Here is a 23,229-nt window from a genome sequence, read left to right as displayed (position 1 = left end):
TATATTGCCAATGTGATAATTTGCTACGAAAATTGCTTCGTCAGCAATGTTCATAATATGAAGCGTTGCGCAGCTCATAATTTTGTGGTTCAGCGAAAGCGATTATATATTTTTATCGGTATATTGTATATTTTTTATATATTTTGGGAGTGTACCACTCAAGCACGTCAGGGACACAATATACTAGCCACACAAGCAACAATACGGAACCCAATCACAATATCGGCATGTATCATTTATTTATACGACCAACAATATAAAGAAACACTTATCGTATGTAATAAATCCTCTTAACATCGTATCGTACGTTGCAAAACGTTCTTTTTATGTAGTACCAGTAAATATTTAACATAACACAGCAATATCGTATACTTTAAAAGACTATTGGTCGTATAAACAAAAAACCGACATGTCATTGTAAACAACATGGACTGGTGCTGTGTGCTTTTATACCTCACGACGCGGACCCGTAGCGAGTCCGATAGGACTGACGCACCGTACGGAACGACGACGCTTCTGTCGTGATACAAAATCCATAGAAAATATCATAAAAATACCTATAAATCTACTAACGTGTTAACCTAATGATCGCAAAACTAGACGACTCTTTACTACGTGATGTCTACGTCACATGCCATATAAATAATGGTAATTTTTACCACCAAGTTCAGCCTTTACTACACCTCCATTGGAAACTAAATTAAAAAAGAAGCTGTTTGCAACTATGCTTTCAAAATCCTCAACCTAATTGAACAGAATTAGTTGATAAGTTATGTTATCTGTTAATGTTATAACACTTTTCAAAGTTGCCCATTTGGACGTTAATAAATATATTGGATGAGGGTAGTTGCGGGATATTACCTGGTATTTCTGTGGGCAGCACCCACAGCGCGCGCAGCACGCGAGCAGAGCGGGCGCGCGGCCGGAGTGCGCGGGCGAAGCGAGCGGCGAAGGCGAGCCGGGCCGCTTCACCGCGCCATTGTAAGGGTTCTCCATCTCGACAAATTCGCGATCCTGGAATGTTTTGTCGGATTGTTTTTGAAAATCCTACAAACAGAAGAAACTGACAAATTAAAAATGTGGTAGTGGCATTTTAGAATAAATAAATGTGCAGATTTATTAAGAGGATGTAGAAAATGAGAGCTGCATAACAGTTTTATAAATAGGAAGTGGACTACAGGCAGACTATTTCAAATATCCGTCTTTGGACCTCTAATAAGTAATGTTTCAATGGAGACAAATGTGAGATGCTAAAATAACTTTAAAATAGGAAGGGGTCTACAAGAACTAGATACAACTGTTTCAAGCTATTGACCTTTTATATGATAATATTTAATAAATAAAATTTGCTATCTCGATAGTTACTATTACTCCTCCGAAATTAATGGCTAGACCAATTTTAATAAAATGTTGTGTGCATATCGAATAGGTCTGCTTTTATATGATAATATTTAGTAACTGAAAATTTTGGTATCACGATGTTAGTTGCTAAAGTCCTCTGAAAGGGCTAGACCAATTTTAATGAAATTTTGTGTGCATATCGATTAGGTCTGAAAATCGACGAAGGTTTATTCTTCATACCCTTAAACGATGAGGGAAAAGCAACAACCAATCTATGAAATCTGGGTAACTATAAGATGCTTAATGCAACATACTATGATCTTTTAAAATCCTATGATTTAATTATCTGTGTTTATCACTTATATAAAGGTTTTATTAATTTTTTTGAAACAAAAAAAATTAGCCTATGAAAGAACCTTAAATATAAATGACTAGCTTTCGATCCCCGGCTTCACTCGCGTGCTCATCGCGTGCTAGCAACTGTATACTGAGTAACACAATTTTACAACCTCTTTATCACTACATAGTATAAAACAAAGTCGCTTTCTCTGCCCCTATGTCCATGTATGCTAAGTCTTTAAAACTACACAACGGATTTTGATGAGGTTTTTTTTAATAAATAGACTGATTCAAGAGGAAGGTTTATATGTATAATATCATCTATTAAACTACTCCAAATTAACGCGTGCAAAGCCGCGGGAAAAAGCATATTTTATATATTACGTTTGTATTTTTTATCTACATATGTTATAAAATGTAAATCTCATATCACAGTGTTTCTGTACTCCTCAAAAACAGTTTGACCGATTTTTATGCAATTTCTTTTATGTATAAGGGGTAGGTCGGAGAATACTACATAACTAAGTATAAGTGATAGAGGTAAGTCAGAACTAAGTTTGTCTTATGAGCTTATACATAGTATCTCATTATCATTATCATTACTTTTGGATCGATTTCAACAATTCTTTCGCCGTTTGATATATAAATGATACCTGAACATATATAGACTATAGTTTACATATGTACCACGCGTGAAGCCGGGACGGAACGCAAGTCTTAATTTAAATATATACAAGTCAAGTATAACGGTCATGCATAACAATAAAGCATAGCACACTGATATTAAAATTTGCATATAAGTCGTCATCGTCATCATCATCAGCCCATATATGTTCCCACTGCTGGGACACAGGCCTCCTATGAGTGTTCTGGCCATAAACCAACACGCTGGCCAAGTGCGGGTTGGCAGATGTCACATGTCGTAGAACTTTTGATTCTTGGACATGCCGGTTTCCTCACGATGTTTTCCTTCACCGTTTTAAGCAGTGGTGATGTTATCCACATGTGCAGATAAACTGAAAAATCCATTTATTTCATGCACGCTCGCCCCGTCTCGAACCCCGACTTATCGATTTTGAAGTGCGAGGTTCTCACCACTGAGCCACCACTGCTTAAATAATGCATATAAGTACTAATGCTATATCAAAAATATAATATTTGTAAAAAGTGAAAGCACATTAGTATATTATTTGTAATTCAAACCTTCTTTTTTATGTCAGTACTAGATGTTCGTCCCGGTTCCGCCCGGATATCCTAGATTCCTTTAGGATATCCGGGCCGGGTTTTATCCCAAATGAGCATTTAATCGGACAGAAACTGTCCTGTCACCCAAGTCAGTTCATACCCAATCTGTTTACCAAATTTCATCAACATCCGTTCAGTAGTTTCAGTGTGATTGACGGTCAAACATACAAACAAACAAACTTTCCCATTTATACTATTAGTGTGATCTACAGTGTTACCAACTTATCTTCAGAATGGAGAAAAATTGAACCAAAGATGTTGAATTCATTGTTGACTTCCCCAAGTGTTTTGTGTATTTTATTGCTGTGGTTCAATATTTTAATCTATACTAATATAATAAAGCTGAAGAGTAAGTTTGTTTGTTTGTTTGAACGCAATAATCTCAGGAACTACCGGCCTATTGAGAAAGGCTATATGCTATATATGTACCACGGGCGAAGCCGGGGCGGACCGGTAATTGTTAAATATGCCGAAAGTATTCTTTGATGATATTATAGCGTTAGTACAAGCACTTTTAAACAAATAGATGTAACTTCTACTACAGTTAACTCCATTAGATTTTCATGCATAAACTTTAGACAAAAAGCATAAAAAAACAAATTACAGTCTCATAAATATATAGGTGCCAGAAATAGGAAAAAAATTGAGCATTATTAAACGGAAGAAGTTTATATATAGAGCTATATTAATATAATTAGTGAGTTATAGGCGGTTTTTACCTCCGTTTACCTGTGTATAGATGTGGGTAACTTTTTTCCTATATTTATAAAAACATAGTAATCAAACAACACCGTACAATATTAATAGGGTTGCCAACTATACAACAACAGTATATTTTAAAACTGTTGAACAAATAAAGCATATAAACATTATTAACAGCATTTAAATCCCTAACGCTAATAAGTAAAAACCAATAACCTCGCGTTTTACATAAACCGAGATCTACTAAAAATTCATCATAATCAGCCCATATACGTTCCCACTGCTGGGACACAGGCCTCCTATGAGGGTTCAGGCCATAATCCACCAAGCTGGCCAAGTGCGCGTTGGCAGATGTCACATGTCGTCGAACTTTTTAATTCTCGGACATGCCGGTTTCCTCACGATGTTATCCTTCATCGTTTCGAGCAGTGGTGATGTTATCTACATGTGCAGATAAATTGAAAAATCAATTTATTTCCTGCACGCTCGTCTGCTATCGAACCCGGACTTATCGATTTTGAAGTTCGAGTTCCTCACCATTGAGCCACCACTGCTTTTTTTACCTTGAAACATTTAAGTAAAAATGTTAATTTTCCATTACGAATATGCCTTATTTCTCTAAGTTGGCAACCCTTACAACACACCACGCCACAGCACCACACAAAGTAACGCCACCAATATCATACCGTGGTACGCTCCAAGCACCGCAGCAAGTGGTGGTGCTGCAATTCGAAGATATCTTCATCCCGCCCAGCGTCATCCAGCTCCACGCCCGACTCTTGGGCGGCGAGGCGGGCCTCGGCCGCTTTCTTCTTGGATACAAATGCAGCACCTGAAGACGCCTTGGCAATGCGAATGCGGGCGAGGCGGGCTTTCTAGAAGTCACAATAACGTATGTCAGCGGCTGGTTAGGTTAGATCCTCGATGAAGATGAATAGGTAGGTATCAGCGTGTGTGCATACAGGTTGATACGGTTCAGATGTCCGCACAGATTAAGGTAAGATTATATTCAAACTATCTATTGTATAGATTTTAATCTTCACGTATTGTCACATTGTTATTCATATATGTAATGTTTGTAATGGTTGTAATGATTGTAAGTTGTGGAATGATTTTAGTGGCAAGCTGTTTTTCTTAAATACCGATTGCGTGTTTGGATTTGGAGGATTGTTTAAGAAGCTTTTTTGTATGTTCACATAAATATGAATTTTCACTGCTATAAATTGTAAATTGTAATAATAAATTGGGTCAATAAAAGATTTACTATAAGGGTCTTATTAGAATAACGAATTCAATTTCCAAAAGTTTAAACCCTATAAATGCTTAATTAAGGATGTATAATTGCTGAATGACACAGGCAGCCTTCATTGACCCCCAATCTTTATTACCCCAGTCGATCCCCGTAGCTACTGTTATATTAAACCTGTATAAATACAAGGTCTATTACGGTTCAAGAGATAAAAACCTATGACGTCAGACAGCTAAGCCGTTATTATAATATAATACTATAAAGTACACATGAAAGACAGAAGTGTAATTAATACAAATACACAAATGTAAGCTATACAACCGTCCGTTAAACTAACATCCTAAACTAGCCCTGCCTTTGGTTTGTGGAATTCAATTAAAATCGGGTGGATATGTGAATTATTTTAATTGTTATTTGTATAATGTATTGTTTACATTATTGCCTCTTCATGGAATTGCATATAGAGCTTTAGATATATAAAATAAAATGTATTACACAAACTCCAACGTTATTCACTTCTCAAAATTTAATTAAATTACAAAATCTACGACCGGTTTCAGAATATCGTCAGGTATGTTACAGCGAGCGTGGTCACAGGGAGACTCGAAAATAATATTATATGTAAATTGCGTTTAAAACCCATTAAAAATCCTTTAATTTCCTAATGTATACTCGAGTCAATTGCGAGTCGTTTCCAATCCCATCGACCCTAAAGTAAACTAAAGTGTATCTATACACTATTTATTAAATAGTTAGTGCAGTAGTAAATAAGTTTAAAGTAGTAAAGAAAATGTGACAGACCCGTTGAGCCTTCCTCTTATCAGCGCGTTGGTTCTGGTGATAGATCCTAGAGAAGTTGGAGACGATGACGGGCACGGGCAGCGCTATCACCAGCACTCCGGAGAGGGAGCACACTCCCCCCACTATCTTACCAGCAATGGTGCCTGGTACCATGTCACCATATCTGAAAAGGTAAGGAATTATAATTAATTTTTAGTTTAATACGCCTTAATACAAAAATTTATCGAAATATTATTAACTTATAATATGTAATCTTGTATGTGATTAATCACTAGAAGCCATTTTAAATTAATCTATTTGAAAACAAGTAGACAAAAAGACTTAATGCACATTAAATCAAGCACCAAGATCAGAACTTTAAAATTTCGGCTTTTCTTAATTCACAACCAACTTCAAAAAGGAGATTTGTTACCTCATGACTATCGACTGGGTGCATCGATTTTAAATATTCTCTTTTAATCTGAAAGCTAGTACCTAGTCCCAATTATATAATGTCTACATTAGAAGACCGCCTCCTTGGTACAGTGATTAACGCGTGAGCGTAGAACCGAGAGGTCCCGGGTTCAATTCCCGGTGAGGACGCACAAAAAAAATGTCTCGTTCTGGCAGGACACAGAAAGCTGATCACCTACTTGTCCCTAAAAGAAAATCGATCAGTGAAACAGATGTACATCATCTGCCCCATACCCCAAACAGGTATACACACACAGGGGACACGGGTATTCACACACACATTAGAAGACCAGCAAGGGTAATAATAAGCAAATGGATTCACAGACAGAAAGTAAATCATAACAAACGAATGCTTTTTGTCCAATTCTAACAACTGACGCACGTACGCCGAATCACACGCAATTGTAATATTTTCGCACATATTAGAAAATGAATTTATAATAGCAAATGAAAATCGCAAGATCAAAGGGCGGATGGTGAATGCTGATGAGTCAATTCTGCATCCAGCGGTCCATTAGTAGTTTCCTGAGTTACGATTCTTTCGTAAACACTTTAATAATAGCGCGAACTGTTAGGTTTTAAAATGTTTTCTGGAACAATAATAGGTATACCGACTTTCTCGTGTTGGTAATTAAAATTTAGATATCTTTATCATTCATTATATATTATATATCTATATCATTATAGCAAGAGTTAAAATTAATCACTACATAGTATAAAGCTAAGCTTAAATCTTTCAAGCTACGAAACGGATTTTGATGGGAATTTTTAATAGATAGACTGATTCAAGGGAAAGGTTTCTATGTATAATAAAACTATTAAACTAATCCGAATTTAAGGTCGAAACCGCGGGAAAAGCTAGTAAATTGGTATAAACATATCATGTTTTGATATGCAAAATTTAAATTATATAAGTATTATATCTTTTTTCTGTATATTTGTCGAGCTAACTATACTAAAACTATTTAAGAGGAGATCATGATATCGATCTCCTATTCAGTTTGGACTCCTTCTCCCGTTTAGTAATTAATTAAGTATTTGATACTTACTTTTATAATGTTTATTTTTACATGTGGAAGAAAATCAATTAAAATTGAATTTGAATTTATTGTTTTTCCCATTGATTTGTATCGTTAAACCCTGATATCTTAAACCAGTATACGTAGCATCGCAATGCAACACACGTAAACTTTGTTCATTTATGGTAAATATTATGTTAAGAAACTTTGAAAGAATAGAAAAAAATTGATCACGAGGCGGGGCAAAATTTCTCATTTAGAAACATTTCAATGCTATAAAAATAAAAATTAAATATTATATTATGATATTGAAATTTAACTTTATATAATTTGGGGCATATAATATTCTATAGAAGTTCGTAACATTATATTCCCCGAAAAATAATAGGCGTTAACGAGATTACCAGCAAATAAAATCTAATAAGTTAAACCCACTTACTTGCTTACGCTTATCACGCGTATTAACCTTTCAAATTCATTACTGAAATATTAAGTGTCGGGTAGCAATCAATTATAAACAGAATGACGCTGTAAAAGTATCCCCGCAGAAGACCGGCGTTAAAGCTTACTAGCGTGTTTCTTACGGTGATTATGGAACCGGCTCCTTTTCCTCACCCTTCTCCGTTGGTCTTTCTTTCCAGTCGTCAATCCTATCTTTATCCCATTCCCTTTAAAAGCGGCTAGCGCATCCGCAAAGGCACTGCCTCTGCAATGTCCATGGGCGGTAGTGATCTCATAGCATTAGGTGTACCAGCTCAGTAGATCATCGACTCGTCCATAAAGAAGAATCGACCAGAAGAAGAAATAAATAAAAAAAAAAATATAACATGTGTGGGTGTGTGTTAAACAAACACAGCAGGTCATAACAGAGAACAACAGAAGAGAATAAAATGGAAAAAATAATGAAACAGATGTATATTATATGCCCCATACCCCACTAGGGGACACGGGACTCCGCTTTATAAGTTGTATTCAATTAAAAATCAACGCAAAACACACTAACCACTGAGCCATTTATATTTCATCAAGCTCCAATTATAAGAGTCTCAAATACATGAAAAATCGCACACACACATGCAAATTAAAACGAACCTAAATAAACTCTCGCCTTGTTAAACAAGTGTACAAAACGCGAAATTCAATTAAAAATTAACAACCGAGAACACTTGACGTGAAAAAATACTTTCAGTCCTCAATTGCGTCTTTTCAGCGATATTAATTCCGTATATATTGAATTAATATTAATAAACAGATTTGCCTTATTCTTATTGTGTGCCGAATGGAGGTCTGTTTAATGTGATTGTATGTTATATAGTTATATAACTGAGCTGGTGGTTCACCTGATGGTAAGCGATCACCACCGCCCGTGAACATTCGCAGAGGTAGTGCCTGTGTGAATGCGCTACATGCTTTTAAGAGGTAAAGGATAAGGGTTAATGTTTAGTTTTATAGCATAAGAATATAGAAATGCTTTATAAATGAGAAATTTTGAAAGAATAGAAAAAAATTTGATCACGAGGCGGGATTCGAACCCGCGTTTCTTTCCTAACCTCTCGGACAACCTCTCGTAGCAACGCCTAGCCTCTCGGCCACCCGTGATCCTGCCACAGTAATCGAATTTCTTCTACTCTTTCGGTTTCATGTGCCTAAGGGGCACCCCGCGCCATCTATTGAGATGATTAAGAACCATCACAACCAATACGAAGCATTATTTCAATACGACTCGTGATCAATTTTATTCTATTCTTTCAAAATTTCTCAAAGGATAAGATTGTTGACGACTGGAATTAAGAAATTGATTGGGAAGGGTGAGGAAAGGAAAACGGGTCTCCAGTCCCACTCAACATACGAAATACAGTAGCATACCATTTAACGCCGGTTTTCTGAGGAGTGTGGTACTTCCCCGTTGCGAGCTGGCCTAATTCGTGCCGAAGTGTGCTCGACTCCCACACACAAACAGCGCATTATTTTGTTTTATTCACGCATAACTCAATTTAAGCAGAATTCAAATGATTTCTTTTCAGTTGTTTGAGTGAACTCCATCTTAGGCCAAAAATGTATGACAATGCCTTCAACGTTCACCATTTCAGGAGATTAAAGGTCACAAACAGACAAACAAAACGAACGTTTTATTATTAGTTTGGATAAACATAACCGCGATGATATCGATAAAGTATTGTGAGAATCTCTGGGCCTAGTAATGTTTATATTGCTTATAGCATTGGGTATGCGAAGAAGCATTCTGTCTCAAAAAATATGAGAAAAGTTATAGTTTTTTTCAGTGGAACAAAACTATAACATTCGGAAATTCAGTGGAATTTCCGAACTAGCGGTGTGTGAATCGGTCACAGCCCAGGGCCCTTTCCCTGAGTGTCCTAGGTTATGCGTCATTTTCCTTTTTTTAATATTTACTTTTAACAATCGCAAACAGATTTGAAATATGAGATATTTGAAATCGATACTTAATCTAAAATGAACACTGAACAATCGCATTTTGTTATGTTTTTTATTTCCTACCAATATCCAGTCTCTATATTATATAGCAACTAAAAACATCGACATAAATTCTCGATGCTACAGCCTCTATACATTATGATTTATCGATACTTAGTATTTCGGACGTCCGTAACTGCTAAAATAGATTTATTGACAAATGATATATGTGGAAACTGATAACACTTTATTTTAGTATTTATTTGACATTTTTAAACCAAACTAGCTGCGCCCCGCGGTTTTACTCGCGTAAGTCCGTATCCCGTAGGAATACGGGATACAAATTTGCTTATATGGTAATCCAGTTGTCCAGCTGTCCACATACCAAATTTAATGGAAATCGGTTCAGCACTTTTTGCGTGAAAGAGTAACATACACACATCCTTACAAACTTTCGCATTTATGATATTAGTAGGATAGGATAGGATTACATGCGGAGGCCATTAATTGGTATTGACAAGAGAGCTGGCGGCTTGTTTCCTTGCTTCAGACTAGATGGCCTTAAGTGTATTATATTGATTAATAAATATCATAAAGTTTACTTATTACAACAGTAACATTTATCTAACCCCAGCCATAATAGTTATGCTATATGCTATATCTATAAAAATTATTGATACTATTACAGCTGCTTTAACAATATATCGACACATAGCATTTCGGACATCCCTAACATAAAATCAAACCCCAGACATAGTATAATCCTTCTGAAAATACCGTCATAAAATATTATTACTCATCGTCATAAAATACTATATTTACTAAAGGTACGCTCCGGCGTCATTCGTAGCACATACTAGTTGGAGCACGCAGCTTCACTCGCGTAATGCCTATGAAAAAGGCCTATATGCTTCAGACCACCGCCTAGGCATCAAAAGTTCATATAAATCCGAGCTCATTTCCGTGAAAAAGTATCAAATATCCATACATTCCTACAAACTATCACCTACATCACTAAGAGATTATCAAATCGGTCCAGCACAGCCTGAGATAGACGCGTTCAAACAAAATATTCAGCATACAAACTCACCGATTATATACACATAAAATAATCAATCGATAGATCTATTTATCGATACATTGTACTAGACATCCCTAACATAAACAAACGTTTACAAATCACTTGGCAGTTTATTTCGGGAGCCGCTGATTGGTTTATGAAAGACACGGCCATTTACCTTTAATACTAGATTATATATATAATAAATAACTTAAGGAATTTTGGCGCATTACAACGTGTGAATTAGTAATTGAAAGATGTATCATAATATTAAGATTCATTCATTAGATCAGCTGTATTAGAGACTAGCGGTCCGCCCCGGCTTCGCTCGTTTTATATATATAGCCTATAGCCTTCCTCAATAAATGGGCTATATAACACTGAAATAATTTTTCAAATCGGACCAGTAGCTGCGCCCCGCGGTTTCACCAGCGTAAGTCCGTATCTCGTAGGATAAACGGGATAAAAAGTTTCCTATATGTTATTCCAGTTGTCCAGCTGTTTACGTACCAAATTTCATTGCAATCGGTTCAGTTGTTTTTGCGTAAAGAGCAACAAACACAGACACATCCTTTCAAACTTTCGCATTTATGATATTAGTAGGAAGTAGGATAGTAGGATAGGATAGGAAGTAGGATAGGATTACCATCAGTTCGGAAAGCATTTTCTACTAAGAAGATTCAGCAACAAACTCTACAATGTTTCATTTAAAAGCACTACACCAGTTTTTGACTGATTAATAAAGTTTTAAGCCGTTTCTTTCAAACAGACCAACATTATTTATATCTATAAAGTAGCTCGCGATTCATTATTTGCGTAGAACTTTTTATTTTATACGTTACGTCTTACAAAACGTATTCAACGGAATAAATCTCGGTTTAAATCAGTCAAAACACATCAATACTATTAGCAGAACATTAATTCGTTCCCGCCAAATCATGACGCAATTTTACGCGAACGCTTCCTGTTTTTAAGAATTTTTACCGTTTGTTTGTTATTGTATATCTCATTAATCGATAGTAAGTCAATTTAAGGCCAATTGATTTGTGCTTTTTATTCTTAATATTATTTTCCGTCTTGTCTGGTAACCGGAATGAAAAAATTAAATTCAGGAAGTCCCAAAATTCGATATAGTTAAAAAAAAACCACATAAAAAACAGATTCAGTTAAATTGTCTCACTTGCTCCTATATATGCAAGTGAGGAAATTATTTAAACCTGGCGAACCTAATCAGAATAAAAATTTAAACTCATGAAATTATCGTATTGTCACAGATCCTTAATAAGTGTACAAAGTTTGAATTCAATCTGTCCGTCCGGGTCCAAATCTAGTCTAGGAGTCTGTTACATACAAACATACAGGTGAAGCCAATAAGAGCTTATTAAATACTTCGTAACTTTTAAATTCCATACATATAGTTCCAAATTTCGTATTTCAACCGACACTACACAGATGTAGCTCGCCTGCTACAGCTGTGTGCGCCGCGCAGCTGTGTGCGTAAAGTCTTTAAGAATCTGGTTAATTTTTAATAGACGAAGGAATTGCTTCTTAAATAAATTTATTTCTTGTACTTAATGATAAAAATAGCACCTACGGATTATCTTTGAGATAGACTATTGCGGGCGGTCTGTAGTTTAGTATAATATAAACAAGTGAATAATGCACGTGCTCCTAAATAGCCCTGTTATATCCTCACCGGCTGGACCAGAACTTCTATCAAAGAGAATAGACAGGAACATTAAAACCACTAAAATATCTTGATCATTTTATCTATTCTTCAGAGATCATGAAAGTAATCCAAACCTCAATGTATTGTAGCCTGTAGGTGTAGACGCAGGATTTTTGGATCCGTCGCACATCGCACTAGCGTCGCCTCTCAATTGCCCCGTAACGCGCCACCGACCCACGTTTTAAGCAGTATATAATTAGTTTAGTGTATTTATTGAATAACTTAGTAAAAATATAATAATTTTATTTGACTGGAAACCTTAATTCATCTCCCTGCACACCTTACACTAAAGTTCAAGTCAAGAGGTTAAAGTATGTTCAATTAATTAAATGTAGGAGACAATTTGGGTTTCCGCCAAACAAATGCTGTGGGTCTCGCCCTATAACTGTATACATATACGTCTATATACGTATTTTATAGATTGTTAACTTAGTTGTTTCCATTTTCATTCGACTTCGAGAAAGGAGGTTATCAATTTGACTTTTTATCATGCTTTTTTTTTATGTCACAGTCGGCAATGGAGCTGGTGGGACGCCTGATAGTAAACGCTACCACCGCCCATGAACATTTGTAGAGACGTTAAGTCGATTACAGACCTTACGCCTCTACAAATGGATTGCCGACTTTAAATTGGGAAGGGATTAAGAAAGGATTGTCGAGAGGAATAAAGGAAAGGACTGGGAAGGGGAAGGAAAAGGATACGGGCCTCCGGCTCCCCCACTCATCGAACGAAACACAGCAGAATGCTATTTCACGCCGGTCTTCTGTGGGGCTTTTTAGTTAAGGCTGGAAGGCTGGCCTGTCATGTGATCTCATTTAAATTCAGTCTAGTTCTGACAGTTTGAAAGGTTTAGTTTTTTGCCGAAAATAATAATGTAGTATGTAAGTCATTTTTTTTTATTTATAATATTGTAGAGTTATAAGCAGTATGATAAATAAGTCCATGGTGTATACAATAACTTAGGGCAGGGAATACTTCTTGGCAGGGGCGTTACTATCGACGCATCAGCATTCAGCCGTATCGTCTACGGCCCCCCGGCTTAGGAGGCCCCCTAACTTGTGTATCATATGTAAAAAATGCTTAGCTTTCCATTCCAAAAATACAGTGTCAAGGTAAGTCTTTATTATTTTTAAAATCTGCCTTTTTCTCGTAATAGTCAGATACATCTTTAGCGCCATTTCGTTTTGGCGTAAAATTGAACTAAACGTATTAAATTGTCATTGACTACTTCAAGTGCTTTGTGTATTTTATTGCTATCTTTCTAAATTTGATTTGTTTATTATGCCGTTGGCTTTTAAAAGTAATGCCCAGAATATTATAGAATTATGTTATCTCTGGTATTATGTTATCTGTGCTCAGAATACTATTCTAATAGTTATATTGAAGGAACGGTGACACCCTTCATTTCAGAGATAAGTTTTTTTGCAAGAAGATCACATGTATTATTGCCAGTCAAGTATATCAGAGATAAGCTGTTGGCACTGTAACACGTGTTTTATTGCACAGATAATACATCTAAAACGCACTTAACGTCATTTCGTTTTCAACAACACTCAAACCGATCAATGAAATAATTGGCAAGCGAAGCGAACACCGCCATCTAGACCAAAGAACTATTTATTTGACTAGTACTCCAGTTTATTTCTAACCTCAATTCAGAGTAAACACAGTCATAAAACATTGTATTCCTCCTGTTCACAATGTACATTAGCTGGCAGGGTTGCCATCTTTTAAACATTATAATAGATTTTAACGAACACAATTATTTTCATAAATAAAGACTAATTAATGCATGTTTTAATTTATATAGATTTAAATTTATATTGAAAAAAAATATATTATATAATTTTTAAATAATAGTAAAAATTTATTACGCGGGTTCGAATCCCACCTCGTGATCGAATTTTTCTACTCTTTAATAATTTCTTATTTCTAAAGCAATTCAATGCCTTAAAACTAAAAATTAAACAAAAATTATTTCACTGAAAATGTGAAACTTCAAACTACTATGAAAACTCAAACTGAAATCACACACCCATTTTCAAATTAGATTTCTATATTTGACGTTATACTACAGATAACATATACTAGTTATGCGTACTAAAATCATTTACACAACGAAAGTCCTCTATAGTCTTCACATCACGAATTTATTATAATATCATAAAATAATCTTAAATCAATTATAACCAATCCAAAAGGCAACCCTACATATTATGACCATATGAAATCGCGTAAACCTCTTGCTGACCCTTATTTATGACCTACAATTTTCATATAAAATAAGCAATTAAGAAAACCGTTCTAAGAAAACAAATTTAGGACAAAGGGGTCGATTTATAAAGAACTAACAGACCCGAACCGTGTAGTTTTAAAATAGTACTTGTATATTAAGTGTATAAGTATTTTAGAAGTAATTAAATGAATATAAAGCTCTTTCTAGCTACAGCCAGACAAAAAATCGCTCCGTGGCGACGTAAATCAAAGACAAACAAACACACTATCGCATTTATAATATGTGCAAGGCGAAATAGTATTTATGGATAATTATTAATTTAAAAAAAAGCAGTGGTGGCTCAGTTGTGAGAACCTCGGACTTCAAAATCGATAAGTCAGGGTTCAAGACCGGGCGAGCATGCAGGAAATAAATTAATTTTTTCGATTTATCTGCACATGTAGAAAAAGTCACCACTGCTATAACGGTGAAGGAAAAATTCGTGAGGAAAGCGGCATGTCCGAGAATCAAAAGTTCGACGACATGTGATATCTGCCAACCCGCACTTGGCCAGCGTGGTGGATTATGGCCTAAACCCTCATAGGAGGCCTGTGTCCCAGTAGTGGGAATATATAGGCTGATGATGATGATGATGATGATGATGATAATTATTATTAATTACCCTACTATCATCGTAATTGTCCAGCCATGTTGGTTCCTTACAATCATATTTAAAGCAAAAAGATACGTATGCATAAAATTTCATTAACCTTTATGATAATTAAATAATCCTTTATTTTATTCATCCATCCATCTATTAATTAATACCATCCATTCATGTATACATCCATTTATTCAGCCATTAATTAATAACTTCATTTATTCACGCGTCCGTAGTGCAGCGTGGATTTTTTAACAGACATTTTTTATTATTTTATGTAAAAATATCACTTCCCACATCTTTGTTTGCGCAGTGATGTAACGTAGTTAGTTCACTGGTGATGTCAAAATTAATATAACTAGAAAATTCAATGAAAAATTAAAAAAAACACCCAACCCCATTTCATCCAGCGGCCATATTGCATTTTGAATTTGTCAAAGTATTTTCTAGTCCTGTCATTTGATATCTACTTAATGTGAGATGTATTAAAATATTTGATCCGCCATTTTATGGTAACTGACAGTTGTCGTTAGCCGATTTATTAATTGATAATTCCTTCATCATTAGATAGACGGGTCCTAAACGCAGAAGACAATAATTTATATGAAGTAAATTATTTATTTCAGCACCATTTATTGTGCTACCATTTATAAATGTATATTTTTTTACGTTTTCACGTTACAGGTGATCAGCGAGGGATATCGCCTGACCCCTTTTAACGGTATAATGGTTCACAGAGTGCACACTTCATTGTGTCAAAATTCGTACAAAAAACACATAAAATATGTATTAAACGCAGTATTTTTTGTATAATATTATCTCTGTGAGGTGAGGTGCGTTTATGAAAGTTTTCTTTCTTTTCTTTATCAACAATTACAATTATAGAAACCGGAGACTGGAGTACACTGCAACAATATGCTCAAAACGTATCGTGATTAATACGTCCTGCGTTGCTTACGTACGCCATCGGATTTGTCCATAAATACTTTTGCTTATCAAACTGTAACTGGAAATCTATACGAATACTAGCTTTGGCCCGCGGCTTCGTATACGTTAAATTCGGAGATGCTTAAATGTATACATGTTACCCTTTCTCTTGAATCACTCCATTTATTAAAAAAATCCCATCGAAATCCGTTGTGTAGTTTTAACGATCTAAGCATATATACATACAGACGCGGTTAGTGAGTTTGCTTTATATAACATAGTGATGATTATAAAGCTGAAGAGTTTGTTTCTTTGTTCGAACGCGGTAATCTCAGTAACTACTGGTTACTCTTACAATGTTAAATAGCCCATTTATTGAGGAAGGCTTTAAGCTATATAACACTATTACGTGAATGAAACCGCGGATTATAATGTACATAGAGATATGTTAGAAGGCAAAGAAGAAACAAAGAATGTTTATTTAACACCGCATAATGTTAACAAAAGTATAATAAAAAGGTGATCTTATAACTAAACGGTGTGGTGCTAAAAAGGGTACCTACTCAGCATGTGCTACGCGTAATGATCAGCGCTGATTTTCAGTATGTCGCAGTCAGTTAAATCAGCCGATTCATTAATAGCCTAGGCTGTTGACTGAACGTGCGATGGCGATTAAAAAAACAACTTTTCTCTTAATTTAAGTAAAAAAGAGAGCATAAACGATATTAATTCAATACATTGTAAAAATAATAGTTTTTTATAAAAAAAAGTCGTATGTATATAAAAGGCAAGATTTAACGGAAATCCGTAGAAGTAAAGAAATTTCGTAAAAGGTAAAAATAAGAATCCAAAAACTTGTATTTTGTATAAAAATTATAAGGTTTTGTGAAAAAAGTTAATAAACAAAAGTTTTCAATCTTTGAATTGCCTAACACTTCGTGATAGAGCATTTTTTCCATAAGACTTGTAATTTTGTCGAAAATCGAGAAAAGCCATTTTTTGCCTTTAAAATCTCGCCTGCTCATTCCGACCTTAGTTCGACCATATAATATTTTTACTATCATTTTAGTTATATTCTGTTTCGCGTTTAAAATCCGTTAAAAGTCCTAATTTTTATACATATATGTGATTTCTTAATCTTAATCTTATTGGTCCCCTTTTCGCGGCTAACGCTCAACTGATTTGGATGAAATTTTGTACTAATGTAGTTTGCGACCCGAAAAAAAGACATGGGATAATTTTTATCCGATAAACCTCAAACTATTTGGTGAAAACCTCAGATCATATTTCCTTTGGCGAAGCTACAAGCCCAAATAGTATAAATTATTATTGGGTAAATTTAAATACAATGCATCAGAATTAAACTCATTCCTCCAATGAGTTATCCCCCAACAGAAAAGAACAGCTAATCAAAATGTCTACGTTATTTTATATATAACATATTGCAAAGAAATTAGGCCATCATCAGCCAGATGTAATCTAGACTTAAATTATTACTATCTTAGCCAAGCCTAATTTATATGGACGATATAATTAGCATATTCGAAAATAGAAGGAGCTTATTATGCTATCTGTGCATCAACGGATTGGAATTTTGGCGCCATTTTGCGTTTTTTTTTCATAATAATGACACTGATGTTTTAAAATTGTTTAAAAACACACTACGTGAATATTTTTAGAAATTAAAAACTTTTTAACGGATTTTACAGCAAGCGTGGTCACGGGGAGACAAAAGTGTTCGAAACGTCGGGTTAATAATATAATGAATACATCGCATTTAAAATCCGTTAAAAAGTTTTTAATTTCTAAATGTATAATACTCGCGTAAAATCAAACATAAGGAAATACTGTGAATATTTTTTTTACTGCTCATTCTGTTTTCCCTTCCTCCTTTCCCCTTTTTTATGCTATTGCACATATAAACCTTCCTCTTGGATCACTTTATCTATTACAAAAAAAAACCATCGAAATCTGTTGGGCAATTTTAAAGATCCAAGCTTACAGACACAGACGGCGGATGGTGACTTTGCTTAATAGTATGTACTGATTCAGTTTGCATCTGATCAAATCGCACCTACTCACAACCATTAACCAAACCATATAGAATTAAGACAATAAACCATATTATTGTACTTAATTTTCTTATGAACCATATCATAAATTCTTTGTATGGACAATACAACCCTTCACAAACACCGCTTGCCGGGCCAGCTAGTAATATATAAAAAAAAAACACAAACACACATAAATCGTGAAACAATTTAAAAACCTCTGACAGTTATATGTGAAAAGATAACTCTTGTTTTAGTGTTGCCACTAAAAACTTAAACATTAACACTGTTATCATATTTCATAGGAGCGGGCATTAACTCGCGATCCTGGATTTACAAGATTAGCGCCATAATCCTTGGCTACAGGGCATTATCTAGTTTATGTAATGTTTATGCTAACTTTAAAATGCGATTTTCGTTGAGTTTTCCATGGACTAGTTGTTACTAAATGCCTATTTTACAAATAGTACAAGCGAGGAAAAACGTGAAACACTAGTTAGTTCACAATACCAGTAACATCTCATTTTTAATAAAGTCCAATACACTGGACATTTTTAAACACAAGATGGCCGCTAACTCAAAATGGAGTCGGATTTTATTTTAACTATTTATTCTATGTTTGAAAATTTGAATTAGTTTTAACTCATAAAAGTTGATACTTATTTCTAGTTTTAACAAAAACGCTACAAAATCCATATATATGTAATCCTGGTAATTTTAATCAGGATAATAAGATAAACCCATGAAATTATTGTGTGGCCACCGATCTTTAATTAATCTGTAGTTAGAAGAAATCTGTTCATTTAAATTGGATCAAAATCCAGTCTAAAGGAGTCGGTTACATAAAAACATAAGAACATACAGGTTATAAAAGCGAATTAAAAATGCTTGTAAAATGACTCGAATAAAAAAGCGATTAATAATTACTTAAAACACTTTTACTCTTTGTAGCAGTGCTAATCTGTTTCAAATCTAGGCGATAATTTAGGTCGTGCTGACGTCACTAGATATCTAAAACTGCACCTTCATAATATTTGGCACGGCATATGACATGAATAACATGCGTACATATTAAAATAGAAAGTAACTTTGTTTATAATGTGTGTTATTTTGAGTTGAGTTATGGTGATTTCTTACTTAGGTAAGCTTAAATGATGATAGAACCAACTAAGTTATCTCACTTGCTCTTATACAGATTACTAGCTTTGGCCCGCGGCTGCGCACGCTTCAAATTCGGAGTAAAACCCCTTTCCATATTATACCGTGAAGATTCTCTGCTGTCTTTGAAATACAACTTCACTTTAGAAATCTCCATACATATAAACTATCTCTATTTATTGAAAAAAACTCATCATATTCTGTTGCGTAATTTTAGGGATCTATGCATATAAACAACACGCACGACGGAAAGCGATTTTGTGTTATACAATGTAGTGATGCGTAAATTATTGAATCCTGGCAAACCAAATCAGGATAATGCGATAAACTCATGAAACAATTATATTGTCATCGGTCCTACATAAGTGTACATAGCGGTGAGTGGGGGCGCCGGAGGCCCGTTTCCTTCTCCTCACCCAGTCCATTCCTTGTTTCCAATCGTCAATCATTTCCTCTTCCTTACCTCTTAAAAGTGGGCAGCATTTTTGTACAGGAACTTTTGCGAATGTTCATGGGCGGTGGTGATCGCTTACCATCAGGCGAACCACCAGCTCAGTTGCCCGCTACGACATAAAAAAAAACTAAAAATGTGTACATATATTTCATGGATTATATTCCGATGAACAAAAGTTTAAACAGATCAATAAAAATCGACGTTAATACATTAAAAGATTTGTTTGATTGCGACATTTTTAACGGTGCATTTTATTGTTTCCCGCCTTTGCTATGTTCATTTGTTTTTACGTTTATGGCCAGTTTATGGTTCACTCCAAACTTCGGTCATGTGACTGCAGCAGGTGATATGTTTCAAGTTGATGAGATCGTATTAGTATCCATTTTACTAACACATAGCTATGTAGCAACACATCCCTCTAAATCGCGTTAGTGTTTTTTTTTTTCCTTCACATGATTATCATTCACTAGCTGCGCCCCGCGGTTTCACCCCTGTAAGTCCGTATCCCGCAGGAAAACCGGGATATTTTTTTATTGCCTATGTGTTATTCCAGTTGTCCAGCTGTCTACGTACCAAATTTCATTGCAATCGGTTCTGTAGTTTTTGCGTGAAAGAGCAACAAACACACACACATCCATACAAACTTTCGCTTTTATAATATTAGTAGGAAGGATAGGATAGTAGGATAGGATAATAATATTTGACTAGACTGTAATTGCAGGCGGTGCTGCAACCACTGAATGACTGAACTGAAGTCACCTAGAGTGTTACCCACCCAAGCAAACTATAACAACTATAAAATAATAGTAAAAAAGGCAAATTTGAACAATTGAAGCAGCGTCGAAACATCCTGGCATTTTCACGTAATAATATTAGTGGGTAGTAGGATAGATCGAATCAATTAACATTCTGAAATTACATTGCGCCGTGTTGTAAGGTTCAAGTGACCCCCTGTGACCTAAATCAAGCTGCGCAACTATGCCCAGTAGGTGGTCCCATAATGTTGTAACGACTGGTTCTAAATTCAAGAGCGGTCTCGACCCCCTGGAAGTTTTTAAGGGCATATACACGCAATATTACTTTTTCCAAGGAGGAAAGTAAAAGATACCTAAAAATAGATCTTTCAATGTTATTATATACAAGTATAACTGTGACCCGCGGCTTCGTCCACATCGTACCTGATGATATTCAGCCTTTCCGGATGCCGGATAAAAAGTTGCCTATATGTTATTCCAGTTGTCCAGCTATCTACGTTCCAAATTTCATTTCAATCGGTTCACAAGTTTTTGAGTGAAAGAGCAACAAACACACACACATCCTTACAAACTTTCGCATTTATAATATGAGTAGGATTAGTAGGATATCACGAACAGTTTTCATTAACATACATTTACAAAAGGCAGGGGCTAAATCAGTGAACCTTTTTTTTATTATGAGTAACGTAAGTAAATATACTTAGATTGAAATTTTTTGGTTAATCCTTCTTTGGTGAGTCTCTATTGAACAATGTCTGAACATTAATAGGGTTCCATCCCTATTATTAGTCAAACATTTATAATAATAGGGATATTCTGTCGATCTTGTATGTATATGATGTTTTATGTTTCTTTTTGTCATAGCGGGCAACCGAGCTGGTGGTTCGCCTGATGGTAAGCGATCACCACAACATCAATATTAGTTGTTACTTACAATTGTTTTTTTTATTCTGAACGTTGTGCTTATCTTTAATTGTTGTGCATATAATGTATAATACTAACCTTTTTTTTTTGTATTGAGAGAAAATATTTATGCAACAACAGCTGATGAACCTAAATAAATAAATATTCGCAGAGGTAGGCGTCTACAAATGCATTACCCGGATAAGGGACAAGGAATGAATGGAATGGAAAGAAGGCATGGCCTTGGAAAGGTGAGGAAAAAGGCCTATATCTAATATATAAAATTCTCGTGTCACAGTTTTCGTTGCCATATTCCTCCGAAACGTCTTGACCGATTTTGATGAATTTTTTTTGTGCTTATCCGGTATCTGTAAGAATCGGCCAACATCTATTTTTCATACCTCTAAATGATAAGAGAAAGGCAGAACAGCGTTTGCCGGGTGCAGCTAGTATCATTGTAAGGGGCGTCTGAAAATCATCGATCTCTGATACTCTCGAGTTCTGGGCAGCAATACCTGAGACGGATCCTTTTTTTTCTCTATGAGATATATGTAAATAATATATATATATAATAAATTGTATGTTATATAAAAAAAAATTAAGCAATAAACGACTTTTTGTTTTTTTTATTACTAGATGCTCGTCCCGGCTCCGCCCGGATATCAATTTTTATCCCAACATTTAATCGGGATGAAAAGTATCCTATCACCCAATTCAGCACAAACCCAAGTCATCAAAAACGGATTTGATGAAATTTGGTATACAGACAGTATACCAAACTTCATCACAATCCGTTCAGTAGTTTCAGCGTGATTGACGGACAAACATCCATACAAACTTACACATTTATAATATTGTGTGAATAATGTGATACTTATTTAGCTACCAGACCATTGCTTGAAATAACTATAAGATAGTTCACTTACATATCAGCCAGACAGACCCATCTTCTACCGCGAACCTACATTAGTACAACAATAATAAAAATATGAGATGACGCGGAGGGCGGATTATGTAATGATTTATGAGTTTGTATTTGTAGACATGATGCATACCATCCGATTCATATAACTGATTGACTTTATCTATTTGCTAGCATTTGCCTGAGGTTAATCCAGATGACGCTGTAATTTTTTCCATTGCGGTTTTTGCTTTTATCCTTCTAATATTATAAATGCGAAAGTTTGTAAGGATGTGTGTGTGTGTGTGTGTTTGTTGCTCTTTCACGCAAAAGCTACTGAACCGATTGCAATGAAATTTGTTACGTAGACAGCTGGACAAGTGGAATAACATATAGGCAACTTTTTATCCCGATATTCCTACGGGATACGGACTTACGCGGGTGAAACCGCTGGGCGCAGCTAGTTATACGTAAAAGAAACAAGAATTCAAACAATACAGTTAAAGTTATATTCTCAAACAGTTTTAGACTTGGCAAGATATTTGGTTTATTTAATTTTATCTTATAAACTTTAAGCACGCTTTTTAAGATTAATATTATTGAACGTAATATAATATAAAAAAGTTTCGATAACGACAGCATAGTCTTCATCATTTTATTAGCTTCACTTGTATGTTTGTATGTATGTATGTATGTAACTCACACCCATTTTTCTCCCACTTCCCGCGAACCGACTTCATTCAAACTTTGTACGCTTATTAAGAACTGGTGCCAATAGAGTAATATAGTAAGTTTATCCCATTATCCTGATCAGGAGCGCCAGGATTTAACA

General features: G+C 35.1%; 1 protein-coding gene across 1 annotated transcript in view; it reads right to left on the bottom strand.

Annotated features, from left to right (window-relative positions):
• The window catches only part of LOC119837680 (potassium voltage-gated channel protein Shal), a 59,090-nt gene that overhangs the window by 4,413 nt on the left and 31,448 nt on the right, over positions 1 to 23,229 (bottom strand). Inside the window, exons 3-5 of the mRNA XM_038363411.1 lie at positions 5,678 to 5,840; positions 4,314 to 4,502; positions 862 to 1,014 (exon numbers count right to left, since the gene is read on the bottom strand). Coding sequence (XP_038219339.1) covers positions 862 to 1,014; positions 4,314 to 4,502; positions 5,678 to 5,840 — 505 coding nt within the window. The remainder of the gene's footprint in view (positions 1 to 861; positions 1,015 to 4,313; positions 4,503 to 5,677; positions 5,841 to 23,229) is intronic.

This window comes from Zerene cesonia, chromosome 28 (genome assembly GCF_012273895.1).
Source record: "Zerene cesonia ecotype Mississippi chromosome 28, Zerene_cesonia_1.1, whole genome shotgun sequence".
In the NCBI taxonomy this organism is placed as follows: domain Eukaryota; kingdom Metazoa; phylum Arthropoda; class Insecta; order Lepidoptera; family Pieridae; genus Zerene; species Zerene cesonia.
The sequence above is the reverse complement of the archived record's forward strand: the minus strand, read 5'-3'. Positions and strand labels throughout refer to the sequence as shown.